Source organism: Pogona vitticeps, chromosome 7, assembly GCF_051106095.1.
Source record: "Pogona vitticeps strain Pit_001003342236 chromosome 7, PviZW2.1, whole genome shotgun sequence".
NCBI lineage: Eukaryota > Metazoa > Chordata > Lepidosauria > Squamata > Agamidae > Pogona > Pogona vitticeps.
Genome location: NC_135789.1, coordinates 16,346,933 through 16,367,625, shown reverse-complemented (window position 1 = coordinate 16,367,625; position 20,693 = coordinate 16,346,933). Strand labels below are relative to the sequence as shown.

The window sequence follows — 20,693 nt, the reverse complement described above, 5'->3', positions numbered from 1 at the left end:
CCACCCTTTTCCCCGGCTCGCAGCCTCGGGCTCCACACCGGCTGTTAGTGGTTTTCGACCCCAAATATGACAGTTCGCTTGGAAGGTTTTTACCGTATCCGGGTGAAAAGGTTGAGGACTGAAACAGACTCCTGTGAAGAAAAAGAAAAGAAAAAAATGAGAAAGACCATGAACTGCGTGTGACCCACTGAGGCTCTGGCTTTACGGCAAAGCATGGCCATTAAATGCCATAAACGCAAACCAGTTTCCAACGGGTGCTCGGTGATTCTCAAGAATCGCCAAGAATCCTGTGGCTCCCTGAAAATCAGCAGGCTTTATTCGGCGCGAACTTTTCATGGGCCGACCCTCATTTCTGAGGGACACACGGGGCCGACGGGGAAATGTGTCCACGTAGCCAACAGCAAAGATCCACGGAAACTCAGGCCCAATAAAACTGGTTAAATCTTTAGGAGGCCCCCAAACTTCTGTGTTGTTTTTTTTAGCCCAATAAAGCTGCCTCCAGGGACATTTTGACTGCAGATTAAAGAACGTAAGAGCAGTTGGGCTGGAGTGAAGCTGCACTGGAATGCAGCTGACTTCCAGGTTCCTGTAAGCGCTACCCAGCACAGCCCAGGACAAGCAATGCCGGGATCATGAGAACGGCTGGACAGCTCCGTGGTTTAGATCTTTGGCTGCGCAGCCAGAGGGTGGGAGTTTGATTCCCCCACTGGATCTCCTTAAAAGGGCTGGACTAGATGATCTTTAGGGTCCCTTCCAGCTGTGCTGTTCTAAGATGATAACTGAATAGCTCAGCAGTTTAGGAGAGCCAGAGGGTGGGAGTTCGAATCCTCCACTGGGCCTCCTTGACAGAGCCTTGACTGGATGATCCATAGGAGACCCTTTCAGCTCTAAGATTAATATTATTATTTATATCATCAGAATTCAGAGGGCTCTGATGGTCTAAGAATTTAAACGGGAGTTTTTAAAAAATCATTTCGCCTCAGCATCTTCTTCCCAACACACTCTCCCCCATCTCACAAACGCGAGAGCAAACCGTTCCAGCCCAGAACAAGCCCCCTTGTTTTCTCTTCCCCCCCCCCCGGCGGCCCCTTCTTACCTTGGTGGAGCGCGTTTTGCTGAAGACATTCCAGAACCGCAGCGTCTCGTCCCCTGCGCCTGTGACAATGGCCTCCCCGTCGGGTGACATGGCCTGCGGGAGGGAAAAAGACCGGATCTGAACGATCCTCGAACCCAGGTGGGCATTTCGATCTAAAGCTTTCTGCATCGGAGGCAGCCCAAGAAAATTCACACACCACCGAACACATCAACCGTTTTAAGGCGTGGCTGATTTAGGGAGACTGTTTTATACAGAAGGAAGAAGGGGGGAGAGAGGGGTCCGGGCCAAAGGCATTGTTTGCTGAGGCTCCTGCCTCCAGGGCGGAAGGACAGGGGAAGAGAAGACGCACCCAAGACGGAAGCAGAACCTGGCAGGTTGTTGTTAGGACTCGGAGAAACGCTCACCAAGTAGAGGACTCTGTAGGAATGTCCCGTCAGCTTTGCCACCTGAGTCAATGAGGGGTACTTCCAGACCAGAATCTGGTTTTGTGAATAGCCGTGAGTGCTGACCTGCAGAGACAGAAAGAGAGAGAGACTTGTTAAGGCCCCGCTACAGAGACTTGAGGGAGGAGAAGACAGACAGACTTCAGGGGTCATGGCCCCATCTCCGCTGGCGATACTAACTGGAAATAGATTTCTAACTTCTAACTGGGAAGGGAGAGTCAGGAGCCAGGGGACCGGAGCCTGCATCCTTCGGCTGCTGCGTGTCGATCCCAGAGGGGACCCCCCCCCCCGCCCTGAAGGCGTTCTGAGGAAACCACTTTGGATGACTGGATCCCTAGAACGCCACCAGAGAGGGCCAGGAGATGTCAGAAACAACTGGAGGGCTGGGCTCAGAGTCAGGAGGGGTCCCCTTGGAGGGCACCGGAGACAGAGGCCAAGATCGGGAACAGCCCCCGGTGGGCCAGCAGCCAGGACGTGGCCTTGTTTGAGACGCCTGATCTAGCCCGCCCTGGTGGCCGATGTAGAAAAACAACGTTTAACGGATCAGCCTTGATTTCTCACACAGTTTTTCCTGCTTCCTGGGAAAGCTGTCCAATCATCACTGGCCTGATCTGGATTTGCGCCCCTCCCAACTGGTCCGCCACCCCTCCGCCACCATCAAGATCCTTACCAGCTCGTTGGCGTGCTTAGACCAGGCCAGGTTGCACACTTGACTGCCGGTGTCGATGCACTGCAGGGGCTGCCCGGTGAGGGTGTTCCAGAAGCGGATGCACCGGTCCGCGGTCCCGCCCCCCGAAGCCAGGAGCCCATGCTGGTGGGGGGACCAGGCGATGGCTTTAACCGCCGCCAGGTGCTCCGTGTACTGCTGGACGGGGCTGAGGCTGGAATGATTCCAGACCAGGAGCTGGAAGAGGAAGAGCAGAGGTCTCAGCATCTGACAAGAGCCCAACATTCAAGCGGTGAGGTGCCCGAAGCAACTTCGGTCTATGAAGCACTACCACATTTTGTTGCAGTTGACATTCACCGCGGCCAGCTGAGGAAGAGACTGGACTCGGCGGATGGAAAGCAATTTAATAACATCGAACCAAAACTGGACAACAAGAAAACCACACCCAGAGGCGGCGTGCTAAAAATAAGATTAAATGCATGCTAGGTGGAATATTTTGATGTGAAGGACACCAGATTTGTTCACAAGGGAAGGCTGAATCGCCAGGTGGGGATGGAATACTTCATTTTTAGAAAGAAAGGGGCCCTCTTGCTCTCTCTCAGCATGTACGACAAAACAAGAATTAAAAGAAGGATGCCAGCACCTCAAAGATGAGAAGATATTTCTCAACATGAGAGATTTCTGAGAAGCAGGTTATAACACCCCCACTGACATAAACACACTAACCTTTCACTGACCTCAACCTGCTAGTCTTTCATTGACCTAAACCCGCTAACTCTCCACCAACCTAAATCCGTTAGCCTTTAAGATGCCACATTTGCTGGTTTTAATTTTTGTTTTTATGCTTGGCTACGCATGACATTTAACCTGGAACACATGTCCTTTATGTGCTGTTGAGGAACACCATTGCTTGGTCAACCTTCTCCTTCAGGCTGCTCTCTGGTTCAAAGGGCCCGATCCAACTCCCTTCCCCTGGTTTTCCTTGTGGAGATTCAATCCAATTGTTCACATGCTAGCCTCTCCGAGGGAAGGCCCATGGCCTTTAGGATCTTCCTTAAAGCGCCACCGTTCATGCCGGGCACGGAGCAAAGACACAATAGTGCAGTGCGGAAGAAAATAAGAAACAATGTCTTACCTTATTGTCGTTTCCGCCAGAGGCCAGGAGCTGGTGGTCCGTGGACCATTTCAGCCCGCAAACCTCCTGCCGATGTCCTTGGAGGCGCCTCTCTGACTGCAACGGAGGGGTCCGGATGTCTCGCTGAAGGATCATCCGGTCCCGGCTGCCGGAAGAGAGCTGGTCCGCGTTCCATGCCAGGGCACCTGGGGAGGGGAGAGACAGAAGTCCAAACCTGACAGAAGTCCAAATCTGGAACTAAAGCACCTCTTGACATCTGGCAACCAAACCTCTAGTCTGTAAAAGACAGCGGTCTGATGGTTTAAGCCAGGATTATAGGACCGGGCAAGATGGTTAATCTGCTGTTAATCACGTCACAGACATTGGCCAATAGACTCCTAAAAGGCTAGCATAGAAACAAAGCAAAAGCTGTTCATAATTCTGCACCCTCTCCTGTGCCTTTTTCTAGGGAAACAGGGATCTATCCGGTGTGATGGTGTTTCCTCACCCACTCTGGCCGTATGACCTTCCAACATGGACAGCTTCTTCCCGGCCGCCGCGTCCCAGATCTGGACGAAGCCTTTGTGAGTCCCGACCGCCACCAAGTTGCCCTGAGGCGGAGAAAAGAGGCGAAGCAGAGTTCACTGAGAGAAGACAGGGTAAGAGACACAGAGGCTTCTCCGCGCGTCACAGTCGGCTGGTCTGATGGGGAAGGAAGTACTCGTTTTTACTCTCCTGTTGTGTACTGAACAGCAAAGGTACAGGCGAAAGATCTCAGTGCATCGCACAGGTCCTCCCGGGAGGTTTTTAGGGTTGCAAAACATTTATATTTCTAGAGACATTCGGAGGGAGCTCACAGACTGCATGGTTACCACATACACCCCCCCCCCACACACCAATAATACAGCTTTGCTCTCTGGTTTCTGATAGTCAACTGACCCGCTCTGACCATCCCACGGAGGTCACCGAGTCGCCTTCCACCGAAAGGTCGCACAGTCGGGTTACCTTGGAACAGGAAAAGAAAGAACATCAGAGAGTCGGGAGTTTTACAATGCTACTGTGTTTCCCTGAAAATAAGACCTAACCTGGGAATAAGCCCTAGTATGATTTTTCAGGATGCTTGTCATAGAAGCCCTACCCCCCAAAAATAAGCCCCATATTAAGTGAAACCCCACCCTTCACCCTTGTGCAGCAACCAGAAGATGACATGACTGTATTTGAATACATGTAGATGATTGTACATTTAAAAAATAAAACATCCCCTGAAAATAAGCCCTAATGCGTTTTTGGAGCAAATATTAATGTAAGACCCTGTCTTATTTTGGGGAGAAACACGGTATGCTTTATTATTATTTTAAAGATACGTTCTGTATTCATTCAGAAGCTTTCTTCAAGTCATGCATGGGCCAAAGATAAAGGTTTTCGAAAGTAGAACCAAGGCGGCGAGTTCCGGACACCCAAATTGGGCTGCTCTCTAAATTTAAACCGCTTTCACGCTGATAGCTGAGACCGCAGAATGGTTCTGGATAACTTCCGTGTAAGAACAAACCCCAAGTTTTTAAACGGGGTGTGTCCTGGATGAGTCTCTGCAGCAGCCACTCAGGCAGAGAAGCTGCTCAGAGTGGAAACGCCTGCTAAAACTCAAGCCAAAACTTGAAAAGCTTCTCTTGAAAAAATAATGGAAAGTTCTAATCCGATCAAAGTTTCGGCTGCATATTCATAACCAATTTTTTTCATAGTTCCAGCGCCAAATGGCACTCGAGCCTCTTTGCACAGATAACGTTGCTGTCTCCCCCAGGAGATCTGAGCAATAATTAGAACAATTTAACCGATCCACTGAGCGATGTCTCTTGAGGCTTTTAAGCTCAACGAATTAAGTAACCAAAATGTTTTAAATAAATCAATAAACAGAGCATGTCCAGATTTAGTAGGGAAGCGCTCCCTGCTCTGGTTGTAAACCTGTCCATTTATCGTAGGCACCTGTAGCACTAGGGGTCAATTTCCAACCTCTGACCTCAGTGCCAAGAGCAAATAAAATGGGTTTTCACAAATGGAAGAGGAAGGCAAAGGAAACAGCCCTGATCCCCTTTCCTGGGGAAATTGGGGGAGGAATTTAAAGACTTTGTAACACCCTCCGAATCACTCCGCGTTACCTGGCTGGTGCAGGCACTCCAGAGGTAGACGCAGGTCCCAAGACCAACACTCAGGACGTTCAGAGATGACCAGTCAACAAGGTTCAGGTAGAAGTCATCCTGCAGCTCAGGAGCATCTAAAACTTTGAAGGGGATCTTGGAAATCTTTCTTGTTGGCTTCCGGGGAGACCGTAGGAGCTTCTGGCTGTTCCGAGAGGCAGGAAAGGGAAGCAGGTAAAGAAAAAAGAAGATGCAGAGGGGTGTGAACGGGGAAAGCGGTGCGGCCCAGATGCACAATCCAGAACCCACAACCAATAAAGGGAAACCAAAATGGTCTTAAAAACATTGCAGGCCTATCAACAGAAATATGAAAGCAGGCAGTTGTCCATCGCTTAATGACAGCACCTCTCACGCGGTCCAGATTTTAACGCTGGGCTCCCCCTTGCAATCACCACCATAAGGGTCAGGAAAGCGGAACTGCCGACCGGCTTACGGGTTTCGTAACCCGAGGACTGCGAAGGGCTTCCTGGAACCATCGTTCGACGTTAACTACCCTTCTCTCTTTCTCTGCTCTCCCTCTCACCTTACCTTTTGTTGCTGACCGGAGAGAGAGAATAAGGAGAGACCTCGTTGCCATCATCTGGGCTGGAGCGTTTCATGGTGAGAGAATACTGAGGGGAGAGGGAGAAAAAGCGGGTTTCAAGTCAACCGTGTCAAGAACGGTTCAGGAACTGTATCCCTCTTGAAAGGAAAGGAAACAGCGTCCCACCCCTAGAATATTCCATTTTCTTCGAGACATGATCCACGCAGCCACACAGTCTTTGCCACCCAATCAACACCATCGCTGTGATGCTCAGTTTAGGATCTCTTAAGCTGGGGGGGGGGGCAGAATCTGGCAGGTCCATGGGTTGTCCTTCTGCCCTGGGCCCTGCTCTGGCTCCAGAGATGAGCGGCAGTGGCAACCAAAGCCTTTAAAAAATGAGCCAGGCATCAGCTAAAAATTCACTTCTGGTTTTGGGAGCGATGGGGCAAACTAGGGATTTGGGTTTTCCAACAGCATACCGGGGGGGGGGGCTGTGACCCATTCAGAAGGCAAAGGGCCACCCCACGGAGGCTTTGAGGAGCTGTGATTCCTTCCCTTGGATGGGAAATACGGGGATGATTGAGAAAGACAGAGCAGCCATGCGGAGAGGCACAACTTCGGATTTCATGCCAGCCGCTTCTGGAGAGAAGTGGGACTGCGATCCGAACATGCAATGAGGTGAGAGTTAACTTAAGGGATGGAAAAACTCTGGATTGGAAGGGGGGCGCACCTAAAAAATTTAAATAACATAAAATAAACTGCTGGAAATGAGTTGAGGACTGCAGCTGCTCGCTCTGGTGCATCAGTGATTTCTGGGATGAAAAGGAAAACCACTGAGTTTGAGCTTTTATTTCAACGGAATCCTGGGCTGTTTTTACAGAAAGGGCAGTGTTATGATTAGGTAATACCGTGAAGAGGCTCTTCTTTTCGGGCGTGGAGGGCTGTAATCGCCTGTCCTCCGTCTGGGGGTCCTGCACTTTCTCGATCCCGGCTCCCAAAAGCTCATTCTTCAGCAAGGCCGAGTAAGCGAGCCCATCTTCGTGGACAAGGGAAGAAAGAACAGAGACGTCAGAAGAAGCCTCTGGAAAAACGTTTCCGGAGAGCTCCAGAGTAAAATATGAAATAGAAAGCACAGGACAGTGGCTGAAATTCTGCACGTAAGTACAGTCAGGGGTCTGTTGAATCCTGGGATGGTGGCGAGTCTGAGCCTGCCCTTGTAAACAAACCATGGTTTGTTCCTCAAATTGCAACTTAAGTTCATGGATTACAAACTGATATAATACTATGGTTGCTCATTTCCCCTCTTGCCTGCACTGCCACACGGGAGCTGATAAAATGAAACTATCCAGACACGAGAAAAATGACTGGCCTCAGTTTGGTTGTCTGTGGAGCAACCCACGATACAACAAACCATGGTTAATGGAACCATGGCTTAGCAGGACCCGCAGATGAACTCATGAACAAGGGTTGTTTAGCCTTGAGGGAAAAAAAAGATGGAGGGGAGATAAGATAGCATTTTTCAAAGACTTGAAAGAGGAGGGGCAGGATCTGTCCTCTATCGTCTGAGAGCGCAGGACACGCCATACTGCGCTCAAGTTACAGGAAACCGATATCGGTTTACTGACTATCAGGAAAAAGTTCTCAACTGCTAGAGCAGGATGACAGCAGAACCCATGACCTTGGGCGGGGGTGAGCACTCCAACGCGGGAGGCCTTCAAGAGGAAAGTGGGCAACTATGTCAGACCTGCTTGGATTTTTATTCCTGCCTTAAGCCAGGGGTTGGACTCGATGGCTTTCGAGGTCCCTTCCAACTCTGTGATTCTAGGAATGTCCCCAATCTCAAGGCAGGATATAAGCTTCTTCAATGGCAACATTTTATTTTTTTAAAATTGGATGTATAGCAACAGATTTTTTAAAAAAGGGATTTACGATCCGTCACTCTCCCCTCAAGAGACAGAAGACTGTTGCTAGTAAAATCTAAAGAATCATTTAAAACAGAGACACGCCTCAAGGCAGTTAACTTATTGTCCACCCTGAAGGTGTGTGGGAGGAGAAGGCCGGGGTGGTGCCTACCTTTGCCATTATCAGAGGTGGCATCTTTTGCTTTTCGGTTCTGGCTCGGAGACTTCTCGTTTTCCTAGAAGCAGGGAGACAACCGGGTTAGGGGGTCCCTGGGTCCTGACTCCCTCTGCGGCCAGCCGGCCACCAAAAGGAAACCCCCGTCTGCCTCTGAAACCCAGTAAAGAAGATCCGAGGCCATGCTCTCTGTCCGCTTAGATCCCGTTGAGATCGCTCACCATCCTGTTTAAACACAGAGCGTTTGCCACAAAGCAGGAGTGAGCAGGAAGCTTGGCTGGTGAGAAACCCCCCCCCCCAAAAAAGCTCAAAAGCCACGCTGCTTCAAAAGCAAAGAATCAGCTTGTTTTAATATGGACTCAGGCTCCCCGTCTCACCCCCACACACACACACATAGCCCTCTGTGGGGCAATGCTCACATTGATCCGGTGGAAGCTGATGTTCCAGTTGGCCCCCGCTCGAGAGGGGATGAACCGGTCGCCGTGTTTGCTGGGGGACGAGATGGGGGAGTTGGCAGGCGTCAGGGTTCTCCTCATGTCCGCAACCTTGGATTTCAAAGTTGGGGGTTGAGGAAAGAAGGGGGAACAGGGATCAGAAACAACAGACACAGGCCAAGGATCGGTTCAACTGGCAGGTGGGCGGGGGGGAGCTGCAGAAGGAACTCCCATGCCCCCAATCCTATAACTCCGATCCATGTCTGCCTCCTTTTTTCCATGATGCCCATTGCCTCTTTTAAGGTTGTTATCTGTTCACCCATTCTTGCATGATTCACCATCCACAGCTAGTTTTCAAGCACCTCATGATCACGGTGCGAGGACTTACCGAGGGCATCATGTTCTCGTTCTGGATGTTGATCTGGCGGAGAAGACGCCTTTCGTAGTCCTGATCCATGGTGGCCGGTTGGACAGGTGGGCTGGCGGTCGAGATTTCTTCTTTCTTTTTTCACCCCCCCCCCCAAGAAGTCTCAAAAATGCAGTCCTTTAGTTCACGGAGACCAGGCTATAGCCGGTGTGCTACCAAAACACAAGGTGACAGAAAAAAAAAATAATAAAAGGAGAAAACCAGGCTGATGCCTTCACGAAGGTAATATTTGTGACAATCTCCAAGTCTACGCTTCAAAGTAAAACCACTTTAAGTCCCTGTTGTGTGATCTCTGCAAACACAACTTTAAACACAGGTCATCCTCTTTAAGCAACGCGTCCACCATCATTTTATATGTACAATTAATTTCGGAGGTCTAAATATTTTCCGGCCTTGGAATTCCATCTGGTCTCCCTAACCCCAAAACCCTAGAACCAAAGACAAGATTCTGATCTAAGAAAAAAAAACCACCCTTGTAACCAGGAGCCCCGAGTTCAAATTTCCAGCTGGTCACCTCCACTCACTAAATCATTTTTCTTTTGCAATGTTCCATCTGAATTTTTTTTAACACGTGCTTCTGCCTGTAGTAGTTAACTGGCAGCCCAGCCTCTTTTATTTTCCTGTGTTCGGTTTTAAACTGCAATCCCCTTGGGGCACCGGATAAAGCCCTCAGGACCGACTCTAGAAACGGACCTGTCACGCATTCCCCCCTGTGGTCACGAGACCTGGTGTTTCTTTTTGAAAAACGGGAGTGAAGATTTCGCAAGCTGGGCTTTGCCTGGAAAAGCCAGATTCAGCCGTTTGAAAGGTGTAGCAGGTACACACTGGTTCACCCCATGCTTCCTCCCTTCTCCTCGCCCCGTTAAATCACTCCATTAGCCTTTTTCCTAGGAGCACCCCCAAAAACAGACCCCTTCTGCCGTCAAAGGAGGAAAGATGAATCCCATAAGGGTTTTTTTTCTAAACCTTCCTTCTCACTCATCCATCATCCCAGTCCTCCCATCATCCTCCATTTCATAAGCATCCCATTACAGAACCCCTCTAAGGGAGGCAGAAAATGTCCATTGTAGGGGGCGGGTGGGATTTCATAAGGAGATAGATTCGTCTCAGCAGCCACCTCAATCCAGCCCCCATGGAACCCCTTTTTCCAAGAGTACCCCAATATTACAACCCCTTCCTTTAGGTAATAGAAAAATCTCGGGGGGGGGGGGAAGAGAGGATATAGAGGAACCCTTTTTAAGCCACCTTCTCTCTCATTCACTTACTCCCACCACCACCACCAGCAGCTCACCTCCCAGGGGTACCCCAAAAAACATATTCCCGCTGCCATTCCCTAAGGGGGAGGGCTTGCAAATGAATAACATACAGTGCAACAATATATAATACATAACACAATACGGTGCAATGCAACACAACATAACACAATATTATATGCAATATAAGAGGGGATTTCTCTAAACCATCTCCTCCCAATATAGCCCCCCCCCCGGCCTCTGGGGGGGAGAACCCCAACCATGCCCTCTCCTCCCCTCGCCCTCCTCTAAATGGAGAGGGCAGCAGCGAAAAGCATTGCATGGGGACCAGTTACCTAAGGGGGGGGACTCTTCTCAGCTACTGTCTCCCCCCATTAATCCCCACACACACCATGCACCCTAATAAGGCAATATCCCCCTAATATCTTAAAGGGGGGGAGAGATGTAGATGGGATAGAAAACCTCAGAGGTGGTGGTAGGAAGTCTTCCTTTTAAGGGGGGGTGTTCCTCTAAGAACCCCCTCCCTTCCCATCAAGCCCCCTCCCTATTATCGCCCCCCTCCAAGGAGCCCACCCCCCATATTGCAGCCCCCTCCCTTTCTGTAAGGGGAGGGGGACTCCCTTTGGGGGGGATCAGGCCCCTCAAAGGCCCCCTTCCCTAAAAGACCGGCCTTGTCCCCCCCTTGCATGAAAACACTAACAGACCCCCCAGTTCCTTCTGGGTTGTTGTTGCTGCTGCCGGGAAAGGGGGGCTCCCCCTCCCCGCCCCTGAAGCCCCGCCCACCTACCCCATCTTGCCTGAGCATGGGGGGGCCCTATTCTTCTCCCCCCCAAGTAATAATGGGGGGCCAACGCCGCCCTCCTTCTCACCTGGCCTCAGCCAGACCCATCCAATATGGCGCCGCTCTTCCGCCTCTCTCCCCGCCCTCCCTTCCCTCCAAGCCCTGCCCACAGGCTTCGCCCCACCCCTTCGGCGTCCCAGCCAAGCAATCCCGCGCGGGGCCTGACGGGAGCAAGTCGACGTCGGACTCGCCCAACCCGCCCGCTCCGGCCTCTGATTGGCCCCGTTCGAATCAACACAAGAGAGAGGGGGCGAGGCTGGAGGCGGGGCCAGGTCGGGAAGGGGAAGGAGGTGTGTGTGCGTGAAGCTAGCGGGGCCGGCCGTCGCCCCTAGCAACCGCCTTGCGGCCTAGTCGCGCTCTGCGAAGCCTGAGCGAGGAATAAATCAAAACAAACAAAATGTCAAATGAAAGAACAAACCCACAAAAGGCCTTAAGAGAAAATACACACCATGGGGGAAAAAAAGAACAAAAAGAATAAAGGGGGAAAAATGAGATGAAAAACTCAAATCTTCCATAAAGTCTAAACCCCTTACATTGTAATGAAAACAATTAAACCCCAATGAACAGATATTAATGAGTACATTGATGGTGGAGGTGGTGGGGAAAGCTTTGGGTATGTACCCTAGTGTGGAGAAAAAGGGGTAGTTTCTGGAAACAAACCCAACAGGAAGAGTAACAATTAGGGCTCATTTGCATAATCACCTTAAAAATGCATGCACCCATGCAATGGGCTGCTTATTTACATGGCCTTTAAAAATACACCAGTGCTCTAGTCTAGTCCCTGAGTTTGTAATTTTTTCTCACTAAAATGTTCCAACGCCTGGATCTGTCCTGGCCTTCCATTTGAAACATGCAGAAACTGCATTTCATTTCACCTCCTGAAACTATTTTCACCCACCTTTCTCTTTAAAATGCACCCCAGCTGGCTTAGAATAATTAAATGCTTGTTCATTAACCCACTGTATGCATCGATGCAGCTCAGCCCAAGATGGGGGGGGGGCGGGAGAATATAAACCATGCACAGGTATGCATGCAAAAAAATATTAAAAAGGAAATATTTGCTTCAGCTCAGAAGTTTGCTTTTAAATAAATGCACTGGGACCCATCTGCAAGATATATTAAATGGAGAAATTTTGATTTTTGCAAAAATGTCGCAGTCCTTGCAAGGAACATGTGGCTTGAAAAAAATTTCACGCCAACATCTGGAAAACTGTGCGATAAAATTTTATATGACAGAACTGGAAGTTCCAGCATTTTAAAAAAATGCACTATAACTGGATATTACAAATTCATCACGTGTTACTATTATGCACTGTGAAACAGAGCAGAATTAAAATGTGCCCAGGAACCAAATATTTATCCATATGAAATACATTTTATCTATTTTTCCCCCAAATGCCCCAAACCTCGAAGCCTTCTACATGTGACAAAATACTATATACACAAAGATACATTTTTTGTTGTCTTTCTAAAGTATTTTATTTTAAAAAGAGAATCCAGCAAATCCATAGAATAAGCCGACGCGCTTTCATTGCTAAAATAGCATCTTCTTTTAATTTTTAAAAATCACTACATTAAGAAAATAAGAGATTTTTGCATGTTTATTTGAACTCATCGTAAGGCAAAAAGAGACTAAATATTCTTAAAAATAATTCAGAGAAAAAGGATTGGAGCGAGCTAATAAATAAACAGATCTGTTTATTAGGCTGAGTTAGAGAAGATAAAATTGGTTCCTACAACCAGCTTTTTTAAAATCTGGAAATGAAATAAAGCTAGAAATATCCTTGATTTCCCCCTTATAGCCCTAATTTCTTTTATTTTTTCAATTGGAAAAGTGAGTGGGAGCTTCAAAATTAAATTCTGTTCCCTGGCATGGTCCATTGGAACAATGAGGATTAGAAACATCATTTGGATAAAACGCATCAAAGCCTAGATTCTCGGGACGCTGCACACCGCGTTCCAGCTGCGAGGTTGTGTATCACAAAACATGCAGCCGTGGAAGCATGTGTTGTCCCTACATGGAGGAATAACCCATAAATAATAATAATTAAGGAATAGGCATAAAGGACTTAATTAAGGAAAATCCCACCTTAACATCTCCAATTAAATAGTGGGGTGAGGATGAAGGTGGAAAAAAAATCAGGTCAGTGTTGCACAATGATCTATACAAGAAGAAAACCTATCCCAGTAGAACAAAAAAGCTCCAGGTTCGAATTCTGGATCTCTCCGGGTATAAAAATAACTCAGCTGGACTCGGTGGGCCATCTGAATTATAGGCAGTATTAAGGATGCTCCATTTATTATTCCTGAAGGAAATGGACCAGAGGTTCACCCCCCGAGGGCATTTTAAAAATACATTATTTTAGGGTAAAAATAAGCTAGAACTTGGAAATAAACAGTATCCCACTGGGTTTTTTTTTTTACAAGACTCCTTAGATTTGAGCTGGGGCAGGTCTTTTGTCAACCTAATGGCTCTTAGGGGCTTGTCCCAGACCAAACCACCTTCCATTTAACTAGGATTAACTTGTTGGATTTCACTCCTTCATGGAATTACAAGGATAATCTCCAAACTTGGGGGGGGGGGGGAAGGGGGCCGAGGGACCGAAGAGGCAGAAAAATATCGAGCAGGTTCGAGAGGCCAACCAATTTGTCAAGATGGGTTGTGTTTAGCGTGAAGATGAGAAGGCTGTTTGGAAATAAGATGCACCCAGAGGACATCCAAACGTGGCAAGCCATGTCGCAGGGAGAGGGGGCAGGCGATAGAGTGGGAGGCAGTCAAGACGAATTCAAGTTGCATCAGGGTGTCGTCTCATAAATGCTCACTAAAGTGAGGGAGGGAAAAAAAGAAAATTATTAAATGTTTCATTATGTACTCATTCAATACATGTGCATCAATATCCTCCCTTTTTTTAAGCGGAGAGCTGGTAGATCTGTAGTCAGAATTCCCCTCTTTTTAAATAACTTTTTGCATATCTCCTGTTCTTTCCCTAGCGACCATGGAGGTTGTCTCTAATCTCAGAGAGTGCAGAAAACCACAGCAAGTTGCGTATGAGGTTGTGATCCTGTTCATTACAAAGCCAATGGGTCTTTGGCCCCTGGTGCCCTGGTTCCACTACAGTTCCAAGCCCAGTCCCCTCAATTCAACAAGCTAACTTCCTTCTCATCATCAAGAGTGGGGTTGTTCACATTTACCTGGCAATGTGGGACAGAATCTCTTTCACGCGTGCCACGAGCCTCTCGTGTTGCACAGGGTTGCTTTCGATGGCGCTGTGCAGCTTGACCATGTAGAAATCCAGTGTCCCTAGAGTGGGGGTTTCCCCCGTGCCTGGCAGAGAGAAACCCGGGACTTGACGGACCAGCTCCGACTGCTCGGGGGGGGGGGGGTGTTCAGGGCTCTGGCAGCGGAGTCTGAGGTTGTGGGTTCGATTTTCCCCTCCCCGACAGGGGCTGGCCTGGATGATATCGAGGGTCCCCCTTTCAAAATCCACAATCTGTTGGTTTCCCTGCAGCTCCCATACAAGTGCAAAGAACCAATCTTTGCCCCCTGGTGGCTGGAGATGGTAAATTCCCACCCAGCTTCAGGCTGGCCTTAAGGACTAGAAGCCTGGAGCCATTTTAAAAACGCAAACCTGGAATGGGGAGGCTGGCGAAGCTGGCCGTCAGGGCCTGGCGCACCGTCTGGAGCTGCTGCTGCAGGGCTGTCGTCTGCCTCTCTTCCAGGGCCAGCTCCTGCTCCAGACGCTCTTTGGCCCGGCTCATGCTGTCCGTGTGCTTCTGTAAAATGCTGTTTTGCTCCTCAAATTCGGTGTTCAGCTTGCGTAGGCGTCGCAGCTCTGCCTCGCGGGCTGTTACAGCCCGTTATCAAAAAGAGAGAGACAGAAAGACAAAAGACAACCACAATTAATGAGAAAGACACAGAGTTGAATTGGGGGGTTCCGGGTTTGAGAGGCGGCTGTTTTTCTCTCAACCCGAGGTCTGGTTTTATCTGTCGCGGGTGTGTGTGTACCTTTGTTTTGGTCCAAGAATTCCTCCGTAAAGATGGGCACATCAAAGGTCGAGAACCCCTCACTGGCGCCTTCCCCAGCCTGCCGGAGAAGCAAATGAAAAAGCATATTTTCCCCCCTCATCCCGATATCACGAAAAAAATAGGCAAGTTTGTGATTTTGAAGGAAGATCGGTGAGCCTTCTGTGATTTTTTGCTACGCTCCTTACCTTGTAGCCATTCAGCAAAGTGTTCACAGGCCCCGCTCCAGCATCCTCTAGAAGAAGGAATCATAATTTTAAAAAACCAGCCAAAAATGTTTTTCATTGAAATCCAGCGCTTGTGGGATTCGAACTCAAACCTCCAGCCCATCGTTTCTGAGGCGAAACACACCTTTTTTTATCTTCTTTTCAGCGCACAATTTATACGCCTCTGACTGCTGGTATTCTCTCAGTTCCTTGATATACTGCTGCTTCTCTCGCTCGGCCTCATCCAGATAGCGCTGCAACGAGAGAGGGAAGCTTACCAAAATCTGGCTCGGAAAAGCTGGTTCTCGCTCTGGTCTCCCCTGCCCTTACGCACAGAGGAACTGAACAGATTGCCGGTCCCCTCTCCCCTGGTTTCCGCGGCAGTCCGAAAATAAATTTAAAATAAAATATGGTGGGTTCCCCTTATCTGCGGGATTGGTATCCACTGATCCATGGTCTGAAAATCTTGAAAAGAAAAATCTTAAAAAATTTATTTTTAATGAAGATGTTAACAGAACTGGCCACTAGAGGGAGGACAGAGACCATGTTATGTATCATGTCTGATATTAAACTAGCATGTACTATTATCCACATTTTTCGGTATCTGCGGGGGGCTTGGAACTGACCCTCTGCAAATTCAGGGGGATGGGAAATACTGTAAACTAAACCGCCTAACACTATTCCCGGGCACTTCACCTGCTTCTCCTTTGGCTGCAGTTTACTCCACTCTGCTCCAAGCATCTTGGTGATCTCTGGAAATGGCAGATCTGGGTGCTGAATGCGGATCTGTTCCCGGCGTTCATTGAGAAAGCGGACATAGCCCGTCACTGGGGCTTTAGGTCCATTGGGGAGAATCTTCTTCCTTTTTTTCCCTTTTGGCCAGCCCCTTTTCTTCACCGGCTGCCCGTTGCAAAGCAGAGACACAAATTGAAACAACATGAACGCTCCTGAACTAAAACGTGCCAGATTTTCAGAATTATTCCATTCAATCCTTTTTAAAATAAAAACAAAAAACAGTGGGCCGAACCACCATAAGAATGCAGGCCGGGATCGTGGGCCTAAAATCCTGACTTCCAGAAAACTTGGCCTGCATTTTGAAAGACAAGCAGGCTGCTAGACCTCATGGAGGAGAAGATGAGCAGTGGTAAACCCCCCCATCCATGGGATTACTTACTCACTGCCTGAAAATACTACATAACCCCCCTCAAAAATACTTATAGTTGTTTTTGTTTTTGTTGTTTTGTTGTTTTGTTGTTGTTAATAACAACTACAACTACAACTACAACTACAACTACAACTACAACTACAACTACAACTACTACTAATTATTATTAATTATTAATTATTAATTATTAATTATTAATTATTAATTATTAATTATTAATTATTAATTATTAATTATTAATTATTTATTATTATTATTATTATTATTATTATTATTATTATTATTATTATTATTATTATTATTATTATTATTATTATTGGGGGTGCATTTGCCAGATCTGACCAATAGAGGGAGCCACAAATCATGTACTGTATAGCATTCCGATATACAGTATCCGCATTTTTCAGCATCCACAGAGAAAGGGCTCCTTGGAACCCATCCCCCACAGATACCATGGTCCTAGTGTATTCGAAAGGGTGTGGCACGGACCCAAATGAGAGGAGTTGCTGAACCATCGTTCCCTTGATTAGGGTAAATTTTATTTTTGCAAGGGTGCCTTTAACTCCCCCCAACCCTCCTGATTTCCCCCTGCAGTCGGCCAGGCTTGTACGAGGCTGTAAAAAAGGAATTGCAATATAGTATTCTATCCCATCACAAACCAGGGGGTCATTTGCCCCAGCTGCTAAAAACCAGCATTGTTCAGTGTATAACTTAGATTATAATCTAAACCTGGCCGTTTAAGGATCTCTCTATGCTCCTTCCCAGGGGCCAGTTTCTCCCTATTTTCTCCTGGGGAGACTCACGGCTCAAAGTTGGTTTCTCTCAACCCTTGGCAGTGGATTTCGATCTGCAAACTCTCACGCCAACATAAATCCGCCTTAAAGACCCACAACGTTTCATCCTGATATGTTTTTTTTTTTTAATTATGGCTTGTAAGGAAGCCTCAGGGGGGAAGGGTTTTAAGCTTTCAGGATGGGGCCAAAACTACAGAGAAGGCGCCATGAACGAACCACATCACAGATGATGTTAAACGACAGGGTGCTGAACTCTGATGCCCAAGATGGCCAGAGTCTGCCTTCCGGACTGCAACCTGCAATTTGACGGTATGGGGGGGGGCTCACCTCCTCTTCACCGTGGTTTTTCTCCCCGATTAACCGCGTTGCCTCCGCCTTCTCCTGCTTCACAGCAACCAGGAAACTTCCTTGCTGCGCCTTGCCAGCGGCGTTTCTGGGATGCGCAGAGAACAAGCCGGTTATTTCCACGAGGTACCCTAAAACACACAATCCTAAACCATCTCTAACACCTCCTCTGGCACTGTTGGACCTGAGATCTCTCTTTCTTGCCTGGGGTTGACCAGCCGTTCCCTGAGACAAAACCCTTGAATCATAAAATAATTAAGTTGGAAAGGGGTCTCTTAAGGCCATCCAGTCCAACCTCCTGCTCAGGGCAGGGATCCAAATCAAAGGAGATCGGACAGACGGCTGTCCAATTTCCTCTTGAGGGCCTCCCGCGCTGGAGCGCTTACCTGTCAATTTAATTGGCTCCATTGTCATACTACTCAAACAGTTAAGACATTTTTTCCTGAAATACATGAAATCTGGCTTCCTGTAACTTGGGCCCATGATTTACATGCGTTCCCTCTGGGATGATAGAGAACGGATCCTGCCCTTCCTCTGTCGGACCACCTTCCAAGTCTTTGAAAAGTGCTTTCCCATCACCCCTCCATTTTCTTTTCTCAAGGCTAAACATGCCCAATTCTTTCAGCCTTTCCTCATAAGGCTTGGTTTCCAGCTCCCTGATCCACCTTGTCACCCTCCTCTGAATTTGCTCAAGTTTGCTGCCATCCTCCTTCAAGTGGGGTGTCTAGAACTGGAACACAGGACTCAAGAGGTGGCCTAACCCATGCCGAATAGAGGGGGACCACCACCTCACAGGATTTGGAGACTTTACTGCTGTTAATGCAGCCTAAAATCACATTGGCCTTTTTTGCCGCTGCATTACATGGCCGGCTCATATTCAGCTTTTGATTTACAAGAACTCCACGATCCTTCTCACTTGTAATAGGGAACTAAGTATCCCCCCCCCCCACACACACAGTACTCTAAGATCTAGAAACTCTGGTCCACATGTTGCAATTCATTGAATAATTCTATCTTTTTCAGGCCTAGTAATGGACAGAAATCACCATCTTTATTTTAATTCAGTTTAAAATACTTTCCTTAAAGCCAAAATGTCAAGAAGGTGATCAGACTCCAGCATGACCTCTGCAATTTGAAAAAGGTGGCCGGCCCACACCCGAAGAGGTGATTTATATGAAGCCTCCCAGACACTGTTTTTTTAAATGATGTAATACTTACAAGAGAGCAGTGGACTGCTGTTTCGTAGCATGGGACATCTCTGCTTCCTGGGAGGAACCATAGACAGATGTTCAAGCCGCGGTACCTGTAAAGGACAATATCGCGTGTCAAGATCAGGATGATGGAGACCTGGGTTCAAATCCCTGCTCAGCCACCAAAACTCACGGGAGGCAGCAATGTGAAACCACTTCTGGAACAGCTCCAAAACCTAGAAAACAGTATGGTTAGGGTCCAAAGCCCCCTCAATATCAGGCCTGAGAGCCTTTCCGACAGCTGAAAAGGTCCCTGCCTGTTCTGATCCCCATATACTGTATAGGAAGTAGGGTTGGGAGTTTGAATCCCCCACGGGGCCTCCTTGACCAGGGCTGGACTGGATGATCTTTAGGGGTCCCTTCCAGCTCTGCAGTTCAAAGTTTATTATGATTAGATGTAAGGTTGCTCATTTAGCATCATCCCCAGCCTCTCCTGTTTAAGATCCAAAGTCGGGGAAGCTGAGAAGAGAACCCACCCCAAACTCTAAATCTTCAGAATCAACGACCCCATAAATAAAAGGTTCCAAAGAAAGAAAGAAAGAAAGAAAGAAAGAAATCGCAAGGGCTGAGTCATCTCTGTCCCCAACAGATCTCTGGAAACCTTTTCCCCATCCAGACCAAGATCACAGTTTTTATTTCCCTCTCCCCACCCCCAACAAGAGATAAGGGGATGGAGGAAAAGAAGAAAAAAAAGAAACAGGGAGCCCACATTACACGGAATCCAGACGCCCAGTTCTCTGGATCTCGGGCAAAAGTCCTACAAAGTCCCACAAACGCGTGAATTAATTACTTAATTATCCATTCCCCCCCCTCTCCCCACCCCACCATAGAAATCTAAATTCCTCCCAGATCCGTTGCTAGATCCATCTTCCCACCTCTGGTTTCCTAGATTTCCGCCAACAACCGAGACAAAAAAAATTAAATTAAATTAAATTAAAAAGCATATATTTGGAGCAATCATCACGATCAAACTCCCCAAAACTTTCTGGATCTTTTTCTCCGCTTTCTTTCTTTTCTTTTCTTTCTTGTTTCTTCCACTAGCCGAAGCTCCGCCCCCCTTCTCAGCTGGATTATTATGCTAAACAGGGCCTTCCCGAGGCGCTGATTGGAGGGACGGAGCGTCCGTCGATCCCTGATTGGCCAGAGAAAGCGCCCCCTCTCGTCTCACCCGCCATGGCTCCTGCAGTGCGTCATGGAGCCCTTGGTAGGGACGGGGACGCAGGGATTGGCTGAGGCGGCGACCAATCAGAGAGGGAGTTGAAAGTTGGGTGGTTGTTGTTTTTTAATGGGGAGCCCTGGGGTTTTCCTGCCCCTTCAGCCCAAGTTTTATGCATTTATTTGATCACCATTATTTTTTTTGATGCATTGGGTCCTTTTCATTTGCAATGGGTTGAAAATAAGGAAATTAAATTGATTTAAAATAAGGAAATTAAATTTTGCAACCTCCAAGCAAAGGGGGGGGGGGAGGCAACAAACCAAACTCTGGCTGCTCAAAAAAAGCAAGGAAACCCCAAAATATTGAATCCAATTGTTCTCCCTTTCCTGGAACTCCAGTGGTTTTCTCCCCAGCTGGGAAAAGACCCTATGATGGACTTGGCCAGCATGGCTGATGGTCGGGGATGCTGGAGTTTGTAGTCCGAGCAAACTGGGGTACTGAACGGTCAGGAGTGTGCCCGGCCTGTTTGCTCCAGAGTTTTCCAGCCGGACCCTACTGTGACGTGGTGGGCACTTGAACCCGGGACCTTTACCCGGTGCTTAAGACATAAAGTTAAGCTTCTAGCCCTCATGGAGGGCTTTTTAATTCATATGAACATATATAATGATGTCAGATCATATGGCTGAG

General features: G+C 48.0%; 2 protein-coding genes across 5 annotated transcripts; both read right to left on the bottom strand.

The window, feature by feature from the left end:
• Positions 1-4: 4 nt before the first annotated feature.
• On the bottom strand, positions 5-11,203 carry FZR1 (fizzy and cell division cycle 20 related 1). 2 transcript variants are annotated; one of them, XM_020794196.3, is made up of 14 exons: positions 11,095-11,203; positions 8,934-9,124; positions 8,531-8,656; positions 8,109-8,172; positions 6,944-7,071; positions 6,041-6,123; positions 5,474-5,657; positions 4,260-4,325; positions 3,829-3,931; positions 3,342-3,526; positions 2,210-2,443; positions 1,501-1,605; positions 1,097-1,189; positions 5-131 (listed from the first exon to the last, which is right to left on the bottom strand). In XM_020794196.3, exons 2-14 carry the CDS (start codon positions 9,000-9,002, stop codon positions 90-92), a joined length of 1,482 nt encoding a protein of 493 aa, XP_020649855.1. In that variant the 5' UTR covers positions 9,003-9,124; positions 11,095-11,203; the 3' UTR covers positions 5-89. The 2 variants fall into 2 exon arrangements, with proteins under 2 accessions (XP_020649855.1, XP_020649856.1); XM_020794197.3 differs by having other exon boundaries at positions 11,013-11,130.
• Positions 11,204-12,519: 1,316 nt separating this feature from the next.
• Positions 12,520-20,430, bottom strand: HMG20B (high mobility group 20B). 3 transcript variants are annotated; one of them, XM_078378844.1, is made up of 10 exons: positions 18,984-20,430; positions 18,819-18,903; positions 17,583-17,688; positions 15,993-16,196; positions 15,442-15,550; positions 15,280-15,325; positions 15,073-15,155; positions 14,696-14,911; positions 14,259-14,391; positions 12,520-13,888 (listed from the first exon to the last, which is right to left on the bottom strand). In XM_078378844.1, exons 2-10 carry the CDS (start codon positions 18,854-18,856, stop codon positions 13,876-13,878), a joined length of 948 nt encoding a protein of 315 aa, XP_078234970.1. In that variant the 5' UTR covers positions 18,857-18,903; positions 18,984-20,430; the 3' UTR covers positions 12,520-13,875. The 3 variants fall into 3 exon arrangements, with proteins under 3 accessions (XP_078234970.1, XP_072834207.2, XP_072834204.2); XM_072978106.2 differs by having other exon boundaries at positions 15,073-15,151; positions 15,279-15,325; positions 19,726-20,430; XM_072978103.2 differs by having other exon boundaries at positions 19,726-20,430.
• Between the last annotated feature and the right edge of the window lie 263 nt (positions 20,431-20,693).